Source organism: Trachinotus anak, unplaced genomic scaffold (genome assembly GCF_046630095.1).
Source record: "Trachinotus anak isolate AG129_WGS33_773 ecotype Australia unplaced genomic scaffold, CSIRO_AGI_Tana_v1 ptg000039l, whole genome shotgun sequence".
Lineage (NCBI taxonomy): Eukaryota > Metazoa > Chordata > Actinopteri > Carangiformes > Carangidae > Trachinotus > Trachinotus anak.
The window spans coordinates 2278203-2296088 of NW_027273890.1; the positions used below are offsets into that span (position 1 = coordinate 2278203).

A 17886-nucleotide genomic window follows, 5' to 3' on the forward strand; every position below is an offset into this window, starting at 1 on the left:
CGTTTAACTAAGATTAAAGAGAACTAAATATTAGTCAACACCACTTACACATTTTTAGGTATCCAGACACAGAAGCAAGTGTGGACTTAAAAGAAGGGAAAAAATCTAAACATAAAAGATCTTTATTTTTCCACAAGCAGATTAGATCCCCTCAGTCTTTTACCTGGCAGTGGATCTCCAGCGGTGTTGACCTGTACGAAGATCGGCTCACTCTCCAAGCTGTCCTCCACGGCGTAGATACTGATGTTGTACAGCTTTCCAGGTCGAAGGTCACTCAAGGTCACAGACGTTGCTGTGTCAGGGAGGGTCAGCTCCGTGCTTTCACCTTCCAGTGACGGCGTGTAGACGACACGGTAGCCTGCAGGGAGGACGGGACCATACACGTCAGTGAGCACAGGCAGAGGGTGAAATCAGCTACAGTGAGGTGACGACATCGACTGACAATCATGTCATAACATACCAGTGATAGGAGCCAGTGGTTTGTCCCAGCTGATTACAATGGAAGTTTCTCCCACCTCCTCCACTTCATGCTCGGTGGGAGCATCAGGTGCTGTGGAACAAATGACGTGGAAGAATTAGAAGGAAAATTACAACTGCTGCTTTATTTGTACTGGATCGTTTGATTTGTAGTTCCTGGCACATGTTCATTAGACTGCTGACTGATTCAAAACTGTATTTCAGTCTAGCAGCAGTAAATTTTGTGACTTAGATAATGAAGGGAAAACACATCAGAGAAGATAAATGGGAACATGAAATAAGAAAAAGTCTGAGCATGTGTGCAACTCACCAGTGGTTTGTGAAGTAGTAAGAATGAGGTTGTCCTCTCCCTCGTCTGTAACCTCGTAGACGTTGACAGTGTACTTCCTCCCAGGTAGAAGGTCGTTAATGTTCACTGAGGTAGCTGTACGTGGAAGATCTGACAGGAAACAAATACATACTGTATCAACACCTTGGTTTTCACTCACTAGCAGCTAAATACATGCTAAATATATTACTGCCATATAAAACCAAACTGTGGCGCCTGCAGTTACCTAGCACCATGGGTTGTCCAGTGCTCTGCCCCTGCTCACTGAGCTCATACTCTACTCTGAAACCAGAGACTGTGTCGGAGGCGGAAACCCAGGAGATGACGAAGCTGCTGGAGGTAATTTCAGTCACCGACTCTGAGATGTCAACCACAGGCGGAGGCTGGGTGGTCTCGCCCTGTGACGTAGCCACTACGGGAGAAACCCAGATGGAAAATAAGAGAGTTTGGCTTCTTGGTACCTCTGAGATCAGCACTGGCAACAGTAACCAGAACAATATGGCTACAGAGTTTTTAAATCTCATTGAGGATTTCCTGGTTAAGTAAAGGTGGAACTTAGGGAATAAAAGCAGAAGAAAAACAAAGGCTAGAAAAGACTGAATTTATGATGCAAGCACTTTTGCAGACACCTGTGTTCACTATCATCTTCCATATTCTGCAAACCAGCGACAGTGGATAGAAGTAGACATGCAGAAGAACAACATCCACGCCTCAAAGGTTTACATGGATAAAGAACAAAATCAAAGTGGACGCAGTTAATACTGTGGGACAAACAGTGTGTTACAGCTCGACTCACATGATCCATAAGTGGTGGTGAAGTCGAAGCGTGTGACCTCACGGCGTCCGTAGCGCAGAATGCTGATCAGCTGACCCTCGTAGGTGATGCCCGGCTTCAGACCAGAGATGGTGTAGGAGTTAAGATGACCGGGGATCATCACCTCCCTCCATGGGCTCTGAGTGTTTTTCTGTAAAATGTGATGAAGCGTGTTAGAGGAGGAGATGTGAGGGGGTTTAAAGCTCAGCTTATAGATCCAGAAGATGGATGTTCGATATTACAAGTCAGGTCCAAGAGATGGGAGACGGGTAAGAAGAGAAGCCATGTCTTAAACTCACCACTTTCCATTTGAGGATGTACTGGGTGATGTGAGCAGATGCGGGGGCGTTCCACTGAATGGGGTGGGAGTTGGGCTGGTTTCCAGATTCTGTTATGATCACCTGGACAGGACGTTGACCACCTGGGAGACAGGGATGACACGACAGACAGGTGAGCAGACCAGTTCCACCATGTTGTACAGCAAAGACATGATCATAGTGAGACAAGAAGGATGAAAGAACCATGAATTCTTATCACTGATTTTAATGTGCAATATTTTAATTGAATAATAACTGTGGTAACCGCAAAAATACAAAAATCTAAAATAATGGAAAATCATTTGTTTTTCTACAATTTCAACAACGTGTACTTTTACATAATCTGACTCAACAGTGAGTGAGTGTCAGTGAATGTGCAGCAGTACTTTCCTGAACAGAAAACAGAAAGAGTGAAGAAAAAAAAATAGCACATCCCTGTCAGATTCCAGCAGATTTCCACAGCTCTACTTTATCTACTCTACAACCTTCTCCACCTTCCCTGTTCTCTTGGAAGTAGGATTTTTCTGCAGGAATAGTTTGAGTTTAGTAGAGCAGCATTTAGTGGTGACTTTACAAATAGTAAAAATGAATATAGCAGATTAATTACTAGCTCCCTGTATTAATGCTCTTAAATCTCTGTCCTTTAATCTCTGTTAGGATTCCTCTACTTTAGATATAAGTAGTTTTATTGCTGGAATATAACAGGAAAAAGTAAAAATGCTGGCTCAAATGTAGGAAAAAAAAATTATAATACAAAACGAGCTGTTAAATAAACCCTGAAATGTCATGGGAACACTTGTATGGCCTCATGTGATGCACACGATAAAACACTTGTAGAAGCATCACAAAGTGAGAAAGAACAAAGCCCCTGAAAGAAGAATGACTGAAAGCAATAAAGAAATGTGAGAACCCCCTTTAGCAAAGCTGATAACAGAACTTCATGGAGTTTATTACGCTTGATGAACTCTTTTCCTTCCTCGAAATGCAGGTTTTGATGCTCAATTAAACTCCTCATGGCCTCGCTACAAGCTGCCAAACAGCTGTCTTTAACAGTTGGCCGTGTCCGTTAGTGAATTCCTCGGAAAAGCCTCAAGTATTTTTATGTGTCACACTGCATCTAAAAGACAGTTTACCAGAGCTGAATAAATAAGTCTGAGCAGGTTAGGAGATAAAAGAGCCTGTGAGTCCCTGCACTGGTTCCTGAGATGAAAGGAGCGATTCAATCACGTTCAATGCAAACAGAAGTCATGTTGCGAGCAGGATCCTGACATAAGCTGTGCTGATAGAAACTGGTAGCTTCTATAAAGAACTGAGGTTTTCTGACCACTTTTCCAAATAGCAGACCTGTAATCAAAGTTACTGAGCAAGTGGCTCGGTTAACCAGAAGTTGCTCGCAGATACGCAAACCTCAAAAACAATCTGGGACCAATTACTGTCTATTACAGACCCACAGGCCACTGGAGGGGGTGAGGGTTACACAGAATCAGATGTGGGACGTGCATGAAAACGGATGCACGCCCGCAGTGGATGCATGTACACACACACACACACACACACAGCATTATATGCACTTACACACATCTGTGTAATGTACAAGCACAAACACCCCCCCTTTACTTTGCACACATAGACACAACATTGATTCTCGATACAAGCAGATGCACGACAAGATGGTGATAAGGCCGGGCCACAGTAAAGGGGAGTAATACTGAGAGTCATCCCTCAGACGGTTACAGGAAACCCCAAACAAGTACAGGGTAACACGGGTGGCAGAAAAGAAAACAATTTTTTTCCAGGAGATCTTATCAACCCAGAGCTAAATCTGAGACCTGTGAAAAGCTTTAAAAAAACCCCTCACTTGGTTTTGCCATTTTTACCTTTTATGGTGTTTTACCCAGAGAGCCAACTGACTGGATCTGCTCTGTGCTCCCCTTAAATCTTAGTATGCTGTGTTTTGTATGCCTAGGCACACACACACACACACATACACACACACACACACACACACAGCAAGTTCACAGCTGGTTGCCATTATGGCCACTTACTGCAGAATAGTGCTCTACATTTTGTATCTCCCGTCAACCTGCTCCACAAACAGGGCAAACTAGTAACAGTTCAAATGTTCCTCCACATCAAACCTGAAGCTCTGAGGCTGCGACACCACCGCCGGGAGCTATACTGACGGAGTTATGTTCACTGTGGGACATGTTCAAATGTTTTATTGCTCTAAACAGTGAATGTAAACCACAAACACACATTATACTCTCACAGCATCAGTCTATTGTTACCATGAATTAGGGAAAATGGGAAAGGGATTTATTTAGTGATGCCATTAGAACACAATACAACACAAGAGACCAAGGACAGCAACAGAGACACAGGAATGATTCACATCTTAGCAGGGATCAAATCCAACTCCAACCAAAGGTCTGCAAAGAAAGAAACACGTTGCACAGGGAGAAGCACAACATGTTTAGCTGTAATGACAAAGGAGGACGAGCAAACGCCACAGACGTCTGCAGGAGGAAACCTAAAGTCCAGACAAAACTGTGGGAAAGACTTTGTTGTTGCAGCGATGCGATCTCGCCAAGCTTGGTTTCAAGTCATTAGGGGTGAGGTGATGTAGCCATCATGGCCACATAATGCTGTGCAACGAAGCATGGTCCTGTTCCAGTGATACCGCTAAGGGCTGCAACTTAAAGGCTTTAGGTTAAATTTAACGCAGCTGCTAAAATACACAAAACTCTAAAGAGCGTTAAAAGGTGTGTGTGTGGGACACACACACACACACACACACACACACACACATGCACACCATGGTGTTTAGTACAGCTGTGGCAACAACAGCACAGGGGATGGACCACATGCTAGCAAGAACAAAGGCTCAGAGTGGGGGCTGTATTTGTAAAAGAGGAAATCACGCCCCCCTCCCCATCTCTGCCTGTTTCACATCAAAGTCAAGGGCCTCGTTTTCGAGGTGACTTAAGCAAACATTTTTCACTGCAAGAAATGAGGCGCAATTTGTAGAAGTGAACTAATTTGACCATCAGCGGCCGTGAACACGTCCTCGCTGAGGCCTGAACCTCTGTCAGCCACCGTTCTTTCCCCTGTTAAACACCAGAAGTGTCCTACACCTGGTGCTACACAGCTTCAACAGCTGACTAACACTCAAACTGAATGAAGACCTAACAGCCAGGCAGCAGTCAGTAACATGAACTACCAGGGACTGAAACAGGAAGATCAGCCGGAGAGGATTCTCTGCAAAATGTGAGCATGCAGGAAAAAGAAGAACAAACTCCAGACTGTGAGTGACAGGTAGAAAATCTGACCTGTCCTATTATCTTAGTGTGTATGGTCCCACTACAGCTCCCACTCTTAATGTGAATTTAACCTCTTACCAGGGTACGACTGCTGGGGCTCGCAGCTGAGCTCTCCGACACCATTGCCATAGCAATAACACTTGTACATGATTCCATGGATGACTTTATCCCAGGACTCTCCAATCTGATAGAAAGCTCTTGTCTCTGGCTCCTGGCACTGATCTGAGGGCAGAGTCACATGAAATCAGATAGAAAATAAGATTATAAGTTCAGGATGGGGAGTTTAGACACTGGTCAGTTTAGTAGAGTTTCAAATTCAAGCTGTGCAGCTTCTATGCTGTAAACCTGTAACGCGGTAAACCCACCAATGGCATCACACTTCCAGCGACCACGCCCCTGTCCAAAGCAAGTGCAGTTCATTGTGTATCCCTCGTCGTGTTGTTTGGTGAAGGTCTGGTTCACGTCGTAGGTCAGACCATCCACTATACACTGGTCTGCAACACACACAACCACACAGATAACAGGACATGAACAGACGTGACGGAGCCATGTGCTTCTGTGCATCTGCTCTTCTGTGTGTGTGTGTGTGTATCTGTGTGTGTGTGCGTGTGTGTGTGTGTGTATGCACTGCAGGTGCAACTCAGGTCCCATAAAGTGCAGGTGTGCAGGTTCACTTCTGACCTTTTTTGCAGGTGAGGGATTATATCACACATGACCTTTCACCTCTTCACTCAGAGAGGTCTAATATGGCTCTGTAATTATCACGCCCACACACACACACACAGATACACACCTTTCAGCTGAGAGTAAGCAACGCAGCTCCATTCTCCTCGGCCATTGCCGACACAGGTACACCGCATCATGTGACCGAGAACCTCGTGCCGTTTGTCCCACTGGTCTCCGACACGGTACATCACCCCTTCATTTGCCGTACACACCTCTTCATGGGCTGGAACACACAAGACAAAAACCAGTGAGAAAAGCACAAGGACACTGGTTTAGTCTGAATCCAGGATCCACATGTTTCACTCTTGTTTGTTGCTGGATCCTTTTTTCAGAAGTTTGGACCTCTGGTGAAAACAGGAACAAACTCTAGTTGTGCACAAACCATTCCCTACCTACAACATTCAAACTAATCAGATGTACAGGTACGCATCCAACACATCTGAACACATCACCCAGCAACACGAGCAGCGCAGACCGGCAGCAAAATAAAAACAGGCCCATTATAATGATTGCTCTTGGAGATCACTGATTCGACCCTATAATTACTGCACAAGGCTGCAGAGGACACAACCATCACAGAAACACCTGTGTCCATAGGAACAGAGATTTGATGAAAAGTCAGAACCAGCTGTTTTGTCTCCTTGTGTGTATGAATGTGTGTGTGTTCACCGCATGTTCTCCGGTAATTATAACAGTGAGTAGTTTTATCAGGAAATCATAGAAAGTTTGCAAAGGTAGGTGGGACAAGCAGAGACCTGCCTGTGTGTTAGTGTGTGTGTGTGTGTGTGTGTGTGTGTGTGTGTGTGTGTGTGTGTGTGTGTGTGTGTGAGAGAGAGAGAAAGAACATGTGGGAAATAATGATAATAATGAAGATTGAACCTTCTCTGTGAGCACTAAAGCAGACTGATGGATATCGCTTCGGTTTAGCAGGTAGCAGACAAAACCGATATGCCTGCCTGCCCATGAACGCATCAGTCTGACTCTCCATAAAGGGAAGGAGGGAGGATGAGGAGGCAGATAGCAGATCAGCTGTCCTGGGCCAGAGCCAGACATCTAGCTCCTGGAAGTTCAGACCCTTTGGATCTGGCTTGGTGGCTGTGCAGCGAGGCTGTAGCCGGGGCAGAAATACAGGGTCTGGAGATGTTTAGGACCTGGAGCAGGACACTCAGGCTTCTTGCCAGTGGTTTCAGACATGTATCAGGGTTAAAGCTAATGTAGATATTAGCTGCTGAGCTACATCCAATGCCTCTAATCTGACATAGTTTTCTTATTATAGAACATGTGTCTCAAATGTCATTGATGAAGATGTAATTCACACAAGATGCACACAATATATTTCATATGACTGCTCAGATCAAAGAAAATATTGTCTGTGAAAAAACAATAAAATCCAGGTTTTTGATTGAAAAAGTTCACTGTTGGTTTTCATGTGTTTTATTTCTACATATTTTATAAAATGTCTGGCTGTGATTTCACAGTGGATTTTCTCTGAATTCTTTGCTGTGCAGTGTTTCTCTTGTACCAGGTTTGGCTTGTGTTCGTTGGTATTTACCACTTGTGATCAAACCACTGGAGGCTCCTCTGTCTGGGTCTGCTCGCACCTCACTCTCTCCAGCTGTTTGAAATCACTCTGTCCTCTGGACATGGAAAATCTTCAGACTTTATTCTGTTCCAGTTACAGAGATTTATCTACCATCTGAATGTATTTGGTATAAAAACAACCTACAATCAATCCACATTCATTTCTTTAGAACCAATCAATACTACCTGAGGGTAATTTAATCACTAGTTTAATGACTCTGAAAGTGGTCATTTAAAATTTAACAGGCTGTTGGACACTGCAGTCAACAGCTGTGGGAGCTAAAGCAATTACCCCCAGGCTGAGCAGTTTATAACTACCTGATAGGAGTCTCTGTTGCTAACACATAGGGCTGAGCAAAAGGTTTTCTTGGTGCAAAACACATGTCCCCTCCTGGTGCTGAAGAGAGACAAGTACTTATAGTTTTTGAGTTGATCTAATCATGTAAACGGTGCAGTTTGCATAATGGAGGTGCACCCTGGATGCTGGCTCACAGCTGGAGACCAATGCCCTATCATCCCAAGAGCACATGGCAGACACCAGATTTAAACTTCACCATTAACATCTCAACGACCGTGTTTGTTTGGACAGTCCCTGTGGAGTCATTAATGCCAATATCAAAGACCCCCTGCTGCGCTGACTGCTGGCCCAACCACAGACAGCCTGCTCTGACGCTGGCTAAAGGGCGGGAACGCTCTTTTTGTCCTCGTCACATCTTGACAGGGTGTTTTTAACGACAGGGTGTTGGCTCAAAGGTGCGTCCCAGGACGCAGTAGGACGGCTTAGAAAATAACCATGAAGTTTAGTTTTAGCATAAAAAAGCACAAAGATGCTGACATGTGTATGTGTCAACCTTTAGACGCACAGGGAAGCCCTGACTTCAGAGGAGAAGCAAATATTTGAGCTTCTTAAAAGGATTGACTATTGTTCTTTCCACAATGCAAAAAAAAATCTTCAAAAAGATAAGTTCATATGGGATCAAATAAATTCAGTGCTCCAGAATTCAAAGATAAGAGAATCTCAGATAAGCCTGTTCCACTTTGTACCATCCACATTCCTCGGACTATTCCATCTCCTATCTGTCTACTTTGAAGTCTATCCAAGTCTACTTTGCTGTAGACAGCAATATTATTGTTTTAAAATAGAGATACCATTCTTTCTATTTGTGGATATTGTTTCATCATGTCACACAATCCGCAATCACAATCAGTTGTGTGCATAGCAGTGCTATGTTTGAAGGCCTGGATCTCCCACTGAAGACGTCCACAGCAGTGACTCACATCTGCTCTGACGACTCTGCTGTGTTTGTCTTAGGTGGCTTTAGCATCGTCTATAAACTGTTATAATTATGTGGTTTTTAAATTAGACTGTCAGGCTTATTTAGTCATCAAGTCCTATAGATTCAGTCATAGTTTGAAGTGTTTTTACAGCTTGCTGGTATCATCATTACCATTTCATTACTGCTTCACAGACATTAAGTGTCATTGACCCCCTAGTGTTTCACTGGCTTCTGCCTCCTTTGTTACCCAGGGAGACCTAATTAACACCTACACAACGCAACACATTTCTCAGAAGGTGAATTTGGCCTTGCTAAACATAAAGGTGTAAGACCTGTGAATGAGACTCTGTCTGTGCCATCAGCTCTGACTCCTTAGCAGCACTCTGATAACAGCTTTTATGCAAATTAAATAAAATCAAAACCTCTCATTGTTGAAGAAAAGAAGAAAAAGAATACAAAGGCCATGTTAACTCTGTGATTCAGACGGGGCGGAGCAACATTTTACTTAAGACAGACTTTGCAATTAGCTGTGTTAATCACATTAGTTACCTCTGTAACTGCAGCTGGTCTGTTTGACCGGCCTGTGAGACCATGTCCACAGTGAGGCAGATACTTTTAAAAGTTCCATTTCACTATATTTTGGTCAGATAATATATATCAAGTCGGCATTTTTAACTTGTAAACATTTAGCATTTTTTTAACACTTAAGTGAACAGATCTTAAAACATCTTGTTGTAGTGAAAATGAAACATTTGATTGTTACATGATCTCAGGTGTCTCTTTGTCCAGATAAGAGATTTAAAAACTTCTTTGTTGTCTTTAAATTTGACATTTGAACATTTTAAATAGTGTGATTGTGTCCATCCCTCTCTCTCCATCTCACACACACACACTTACCAGCCATGGGACAGAACCCAAATCGTTGCTCTGCATCATAGTTTGTTGTGGTGCCGCACCACTTCATGCCATCTCTACGTCCATCTGCAGTGCAGTCGGTGTAGTTTCGGCCGTTGTAGAGGTAGGGGAACTGGCACAGAGCACCGTTGGAGTTACCGCCTCGTGTTGCCACAAGCACTAGAGAAAGAAAAAAATATCAATATCCGAACCCCAGTGCAACTCCTGCTTCTGTCGTCTAAGAGGCTTAAACCTGCATCTATCTAATAACCATCAGGGGGCGACTCCACTGGTTACAAAAAAAAGTCTGATTGTATTGAAGTCTATGGGAAAATGTTTATAGTCTCAGACGCTAGTTTCAAGTCTGCTTCAGTACAACATGATGTTCATTTTTCAAATTTAATCCTTTTGAGAATAGACAATAAAGTAGGGGACACATTAGGGCGGGGCTGTGTGATTGACAGACTGTACCACACAGCGTTTTGCTGAGTATTATAAAAAATAATAATGTCATCAAAATGAACCCGACATTAACTTCACAGAGGAAACATTAATTAGCTGACGTTACAGTTGAGGATATTTTCCAGCCCTCTTCCAAATGAGGATTTTAATACTTGTTCATCCCCTGTCAACACAATTCCCACCTTCAATAATACTCAACATGTCTGCTCACCATTCTTCTCTGTACAGTAGGAATATTTCTGGTCCGTCTCAAAGTCAGAGGAGGTGGAACACCACAGCTGTCCGTCACTGCGTCCATCAGAGGTACAGGAGTGGTAGGTCTTCCCCTTGTAGACGAAAGGAAACACACAGGGCTGACCTCCTGAGTTCCCCCCGTACACTGGAGCTGGTCCATCTGGACGAAGACAGGAAAACACACAAATACATACATATCACTAATCACATGACCACATGCTGAGCTGTATGTTTGTGGTTACTTCAGGGGTAACTGGTTGAATTTGTGAAGGCAAAAAAAAACCGTCTCTTACCCCACTGTTCACAGCTGACTCCATTACCAAGACAGGTACAGATCATCTGCTTGGTTCCCTGGGTCTTAATCCAGCGCTGGCCAATGAAGTAGGACAGTCCAGTATCTGTGCGGCAGGGCCCCTCCTGAGGAGGCTCAGGCACGGCGGCGGGCTGGTAGACCGCCGGCTGGATGTTAGTGATCACACGAGAGCCTGTGCCTAAAATGTAACATGGGAGTCAAGTCAGAGACAGAAACAATGTCATAACATATAAAGTTTAATTTATAAGTGTTTTAAAACATTTTTAGGAGATGATGTGGTTCAACAAAAACTGCAATACAACTTTACAAACATCAGAATTAGTTAATAAGATGGTTTATTAAGATCAGCAATCAATGAGTTGTACACAATAAAATACAGAGTCGACACAAGCCTATGTTTCTGTTTCACACCCTCTCTTCCTATGCTTCACTCCGCCCTCTTCATCCCCCTGTTCCATTTCTGCCTCTCTGTTTCATGAGGTCATGATCACGAGTTACAAAACTCGTCTTTCTCACTTCAGCACTCAGACACTTGGCACTTCTTATCGCCTCCCTCCTGACAGCATCTGTCTCTGGTGTACGTTCTTCTCTCCACACAGAGTGAGAGAGAGGAAAAAAAAGAGAGAGAGAGAGAGAGAGAGAGAGAGAGAGAGGGATGTTATCAGTTCTCACCCAGGCCAGTGGTGTGAAGTGATGCATGCCGCTCACACTTCCACTCCCCTCGGCCGTTTCCTGTGCACAGACACTGGAGTAGGTGGCCTCGGGCGTCTGTCTTGGTCCAGGTATCTCCAATACGGTAGGAGGACAGAGTATCCTGGTCGTTACAGCGATCTAGGAGAGGAGGGAGTGGCTGGGATTAATTATAAAGACATACAAGCTGTGGCTTTTTCGCGAGAAGCCTTGAGAGGAATGTGGAAATCAGCAGTGATCCTGTGGGGAATGACTCCTCTTGGCCACCATCTGTTTCCATGTTGTGACTTTGTTGATAACTTGTTGAAAACGTGCACGATGACACTTTGTTAGAGACCTCCGCTCAAAAGCCTCCGCGGCCCCCCTGAAGTCTTGCATGTGACAACAAGCCAACAGGGAATAACATTCATTAACATCAGTTACATCAGTCGAAACTATTGAGGAGACAAGTCATGGTTCTGATTAGAAACACGACCGTTAACATTTCTTGCATAGCATGTGGAAATCCTCCAACAAATCACAAGCTGCACTTGCAGTTTAGTCCTGCCAGTAAGGCTAGAAGGTTCATCTGTGAGACATTTCATGGGGATTAAGCTGCAGGCGTATGGACACATGAGACTTGTGACCCAGTTCTCCCTGTTTGTTGTTGACAACCAGGATTACATTTGTGTATCTACACAAAAAGAGACATGTTGAACACAAAGGAGTGAAAGCAACGGGGTATTGTGAAACTAGAAATAAAGTTTTCCTTACTTCTGGAGGTACATGTGATGCGTCCACTTCCCTCTCCCAGACAGGTGCAGTCCACCACCATCCAGCCCTGGTACGGCTTCTCCCACGTCTCCCCGACAACATAGGATGTTCCCGCCGAGTTGTCATAGCAACGCTCAGCTGCAGGAAACACAAACTTGTGTGTTTAGTGATTGTCGCCTAACGAGAGTTTTGATCATCGCTGTGTTTACAAGTGAAGAGGTTTGAGCTTCAGGGCAGAGTGCTACAGTGAGTCGCTATCAGGAAGTGACGAGAAGGGCCGGGGCTAGCTGGTTAGCATGCTAACTTCAGTGGAAGAGAAGACGCAATAGAGACAAGAGTTAACGGTGGTGCTTTTCAGCTCTTGGTGATTAAAGGAATGAAGTTTGATGACGAACTCGCAATGTTTCGTCTAATGCTAACGTTAGCTATGTAGCAATAGCAAAACTTACAAGTGGCTGCTTTGCCTGAGCGTAAAACACAGAGTGAATCACACGATAAAGATCCCTGATGTAAACACTTGTGTCTGTCTGAACGACTCACCCACAGGTTTGCAGGTCCACTCTCCTTTGCCGTTACCCAGACAGACACACTCCAGCATGTAGCCTCCTGTTTCATGGGGTCTCCTCCAGGTGTCACCGATCTTATATGAGGCCCCACCCTCGTGACAGCGATCTGGGTGAGAGAAGTTTGAGAGTGTTTTCACAGTGAGAAAGCAAAGGAAAAGAAGCAAAGAAACACACACTCAGACATTTCTCCCATTATCTAACCACCCGGCTAACTGCAAACAGCTGCACGCCTCCAGTTGTTAATCAGCTGTAGAGAATACGGAGATTAACCCGTTTACTAGCATCAGTCTGGCAGACCAGGATATACACAGGAAACATGTGAGCTGGGGTTTGTGGTCTGGGGTTAGAACAGTTAATGACAGAAACACACTTACTGGCAATGGTGCAGCTGATCTTGCCCCTCCCAGATCCGATGCAGGTACAGTCCCAGATCATGCCATCCTTGGGTCTCTCATAGGTTTCTCCCACAGTGTAGTACTGCTGGTTGATTTTATCATAGCACCTTTCCTCTATAAGAAAGAAAGCAAATGGAGAAGGTTTGTGCTGCGTGTGTGTTTTACTGGAGCAGGAGGGAAATGGTGCGAAAGACAAACATCAGAAACAAACTCACCTTCAGGTTTGCTTTTACACTTGATGCCAGCAACTCCATGGCAGGTACAGACCAGAGTGCTGCCCAGGTACGGCCGCTCCCACTGGTCATTAAGGCTGTAGAAGTTGCCATTTTCTATACAACCGTCTGACAGGACAGAGGGAGGTGAGAGGAAACTGATGAGGCTTCAGTACGAGCTCGATTCTGGCAGCAGGAGGTATCGTAAAAACGCACCCCCTGCCTCTGCTCTTACTCCAAAACACTACCAGTGCAGGAAAATGTGAGAGAGAGAGAGAAAACAAGCTCCACCCGCACACACCCACCAACTCCCTACCTGCTTACCATTGCCTTTTTGAAAATGGAAAGACAAACTCAGCCTCTGGAAATTGCTCCAGCAGTGACCATAACCTCAAAACACACGGCTCAGTTTTGGTTAAACAAAGACAAAGACAAATGTAAACCAAAGTAAGCAAACCCGGCGTTGGAATACACGTTTTACTGTAGGACAAGACTTCACCCGTCTGTGAAACTGACTGTGGATGTGTTAACCTGACTTCAAAGGGCCTGTAGGCTGAGTAATAAATCAGCTGCACACTGGAGGGTTATATCCACTTTAGCTGTGTCTCCCCCACCAGGCTTGTTCTTTGTTCACATCTCATGACTTCACATGCCACACACATCTCTTTCCACAACGTCTTCTCTTTTTTTCTTTATGTCTGTCTCTGGAGCTTTGGTCTCTGTAGCCTTCACACGGATTAAGATGAAGAGATCAGAGAGATTGTTGATTAACAGCTGATTTGAACTTTTGTGGCCTTAATCAACCCCGTACACACAAAGCTTTACCTACTTTACTGGTTGAACTGCAGGGACAGTCAGACTGCAGGGACAACAGATGCGTCCTGTTTACTTTCCCTCTCAACAACTAAAAATATCAAACTACAATTTTCCCATTTAATCTCTATTCTCAGAAGTTGTCCAGCTGACCTCTGGCGGCCCCTGTGAGAACCATTCACTGCTTCACCAACCCGCCTTTGTGACTCACGGTCTGAGGACTCACCCTGAGAGACGGAGGAGACGTGATGCTGCTGCGCCTGTCTCCGGCTCCTGTGCGTCCCTTTGGGCATGCAGTTCACCGCGCTGCCGATGCAGAGCGCAACCAGCACCCTGGCTAAGGCGCTGCCGGACATGCTGCTGAATGCGGGCCACTCGATGACTGCAGAACAATGTTACAGGAGCCCCCCCAAAGCCTCTCTTTCACTGTCTCCAGGGACGGAGAGAATCCGGTTCCAGTGCAACTCCTGCTCTGTGGCGCGCTGCTGCCTCCGCTCGGTGCGCTCCTCTCAGTGTGCAGGTTACCAGTGTGGGGGGAGTGATTTATCTGGGCATGGCTTTCAGCCGGAGGTGGGAGGTCCAACAGAGAGACCGGCTACTCACGCAGCGTGGAGAAGTGAGGACGACGCGGGGGGGGGGGTCGTCACGCACATTCCGGGTCATAAAGTATGAGATGTGACAGGTTGCTTCTCCATGTGTCTCCATGTGTCTCCATGGGACCCGCAACACTGAGACAAACAACACGAAATCAGGAAGCAGGGCCCCATTCGCTGATTTTAATTAAAAAGGCTCAGTTCATTTCATGTTGTAGATGTAGGACCGGGCCACAGGGGTGCAGCCCTGCTCCCAGCTGCTTCTCAGCCAAGGAGACGGGACACCCCCCAGCAGGGAACACCTGAGACCTCCTCTGATCTTACTGTCTGTCTTCCACAGCCATCTACCCAGACTGTGTGTCCCAGCTGTGCTTGAAAGTTATTTTTAGTGTATTTATGCAGAGTAGCACATGTAGAGTCAGGTGTGTTTTGTCCCTCTAACAGGGTGGACGTCCCTGATACCCCACACATGACAGATCACTGTACTGTCCTGCTTCACTTTGCACACACTCATACCGATCACTGATCATCCAGGGGTGTGCGTCTTTACTGCAGCAGTTGTCTTATCACTGGTTCAGGTTGAATTCAGCAGAACAGCTTTGCTCCAGTGCAGTGATGCTGTGCAGGAACTGGGTCACATGGCGTCAGCGTCTGGAAAGTCTCCAGTAGCCTAAAGTTTCAATGTCTGGAAAGTGTTTATATGTGCGGGAGGGGGGGGGGGGGGGGGGGGGGGGGGGTTGAAATAATTCCTCTGTGATACAAGTTAACTTCTGTAATGTGCAGGTCAAGAGGTCAAATATTTCACTCTTTTTGTTGTCCAGTGTAAGTCGTCAACACCACAAAGAGCAGAGGGTCCTCTCCATGTCTCAGTTTGCTTCTCTTAGTGACTGACAACTTTTTATGTGCTTCGTATCATGTTGTGGAAAAGCCTGCGGCATATTAAAGGTTTTAGAAAAGTCCTGTTAGGTTCATTATGTATTTGTATTTGGTTTAATTTGGCAAAAGCTCGGATGCATTTTTTTAAATCACTGTCTCTTTGTCCTTCTTCCTGCAGTTTGGTTGCATTTTCTGCTGTAAATGCTGCAGTGACCACTTTGCGAATGGAAACCTCCAGTAAGCTTCTGTTCTGCCAAATGACACATTAGTTTCTGCCCCTCCATGCGTTGTGACTTCCTTCCACGGCTTTAGTCACCTCTGGGGGTTGAGACATTCATGCATGATGAGTCCCTGTTTTCAATAACACCACCCGGATCTTGGTGACTCTCTCGAGTCCATCTTTAAATCAGTGGATGCATCAGCAAAGTTTTTAAATAAACGTCCCCCCCATGATGATGCAGATGCTTCGTTACAGCCAAACAAGAGTCAAAACAAAATCTTCTACACAGTTTGAGGATAATTGCTGTTAAAAGGTTCAAATTTCAACAAACTCAATTAGTCAGTGAAACTCATTTGACGTCACCGCAGTCTTTACTTTATGATGACTTGTGCTTTTGTATAACAACATTAAACATAAAAATACCCTCAGGGTTAAGTGTTGGGTGTTAATGATGCTGTCCTGCACGGGAATACAAGAAGTGGATATTGTCTCTATGGGGGATTCTGCCTGTTTTCTTATTTATCTATATTGTTCATGGTGTTTTTCTGCTCATTCCTAATGAGGGACACGCCCCTCTCCCTTTTTTTGTTGTTGAAGTTGAAAACATTGGTTTTGTGTTTATTTGTGTCGGTTTGTATGATTGTGATGTTATGCTGCATATGGGAAGGAGCAGAACTGTGACTTTTATTTTGATGGGGATGTGATGTTCCCCTCTGTGTCTCCCTCCCTTCTGTTTCTTTATGTGTGGAAAAGTCCAATAAAGATATATAATATATATATATATATATATATATATATATATATATATATATTACCAGAGGGTAAGAGGGTAAGAAGAGATGGACAAACTCAAACCATGAATGCCTCAGAAGGAGGACGAGAGACAGTGAACATGGATTCTCATTGACACTTGATGTGTAGCTCAAGTTCTAATCTGATCTACAAAACACCTCCCCTGCAGTGTCATGAGCTCATCTGTTGCAACAGTAAAACAGATAAATTCAGTCACTCAGTGAAATGAAATCACTCAAACCGTGGTTAAATGTGATGGGGAGGGGGGGGGGGGCTTTCTGACTAAACCCTTGTGGATTATCCTCTGTGTGTCAGGAAATCTGTGGCATGTAGAAACATTTTCGAGGTGTTGGAGAGATTTTCTGTTGGCATCATCTGGCTCCACCATGACATCGATCTGAACAGTTTGTTTTATTGCACATTTGCTCCACACAAGAAGACAATTATCTTTTTTTTTGGATACGCCATGGCATGAGGACCCATCTGTTACATTCTGTCCCATGCATGGGAATGTGTTGATGGTGCTGGGTGGCCTGCAGACACAGTGTTACACTGACTGCCTGAGAGTTTTTTTTTCAAACAGAGACACAGAAGTGAAATAAAACTCAAAGACTCAACAACTATATTGCTGTAATACGGTGCAGGTGATGTTTTGGATGAACAGTGTATGAAGCACTCCTTTCACCTTGTGTGAGACTGGTTGTGTTTTACAGACAGGATCCAGCTCAGGCCACTTGTGAAGCTCCACATATGTTTCTAGTTACAGAGCTACAGTGTAAATACAGACACTGACAACTTTATGTCTTTGTTTTGAACTAGAACCTGGAGTGGTGGAGTTCTGGGTTCGAACCCGGGGCCCTGAGGCCTTTCTGTTCTCCCCGTGTCTGTGTGGGTTCCCGGGTTCTCCGGCTTCCTCCCACAGCCCAAAGACATGGATGGATGGATAGAACCTGGAGCTGGTGACAACAGAAAACTGCAGTTTGTAGAGCAGAGGGACAGGGAGAGGAAAACATGCATCAGCGCATCATGCTGTGATAACGAGCTCATCATAGTCATGATGGTCTGATGTAGTGACACACTTATGTCACACTAAAGCTGGAGCTAACGGAAAGCGCTGACCACCAGATTCAATGCCTCCACTGGGTGGTGGCTTCTTTGATTCCTTCATCTCTTCATACTCTGTGATTCCAAGTTTGTCACGGTCAACACAGTGAAGTTAATCATTGTACAACA

General features: G+C 44.8%; 1 protein-coding gene across 1 annotated transcript in view; it reads right to left on the reverse strand.

Annotated features, from left to right (window-relative positions):
- The window catches only part of fn1a (fibronectin 1a), a 29914-nt gene extending 15216 nt beyond the window's left edge, over nt 1–14698 (reverse strand). Inside the window, exons 1-18 of the mRNA XM_071472547.1 lie at nt 14399–14698; nt 13363–13488; nt 13127–13261; nt 12727–12858; nt 12187–12324; nt 11416–11574; nt 10724–10921; nt 10408–10590; nt 9738–9914; nt 6050–6205; nt 5622–5750; nt 5335–5478; nt 1919–2040; nt 1602–1770; nt 1032–1217; nt 788–916; nt 461–550; nt 164–358 (exon numbers count right to left, since the gene is read on the reverse strand). Of these exons, the coding sequence (XP_071328648.1) occupies nt 164–358; nt 461–550; nt 788–916; nt 1032–1217; nt 1602–1770; nt 1919–2040; nt 5335–5478; nt 5622–5750; nt 6050–6205; nt 9738–9914; nt 10408–10590; nt 10724–10921; nt 11416–11574; nt 12187–12324; nt 12727–12858; nt 13127–13261; nt 13363–13488; nt 14399–14528 (2698 nt within the window). The 5' untranslated portion in view covers nt 14529–14698. The remainder of the gene's footprint in view (nt 1–163; nt 359–460; nt 551–787; nt 917–1031; nt 1218–1601; nt 1771–1918; nt 2041–5334; nt 5479–5621; nt 5751–6049; nt 6206–9737; nt 9915–10407; nt 10591–10723; nt 10922–11415; nt 11575–12186; nt 12325–12726; nt 12859–13126; nt 13262–13362; nt 13489–14398) is intronic.
- Between the last annotated feature and the right edge of the window lie 3188 nt (nt 14699–17886).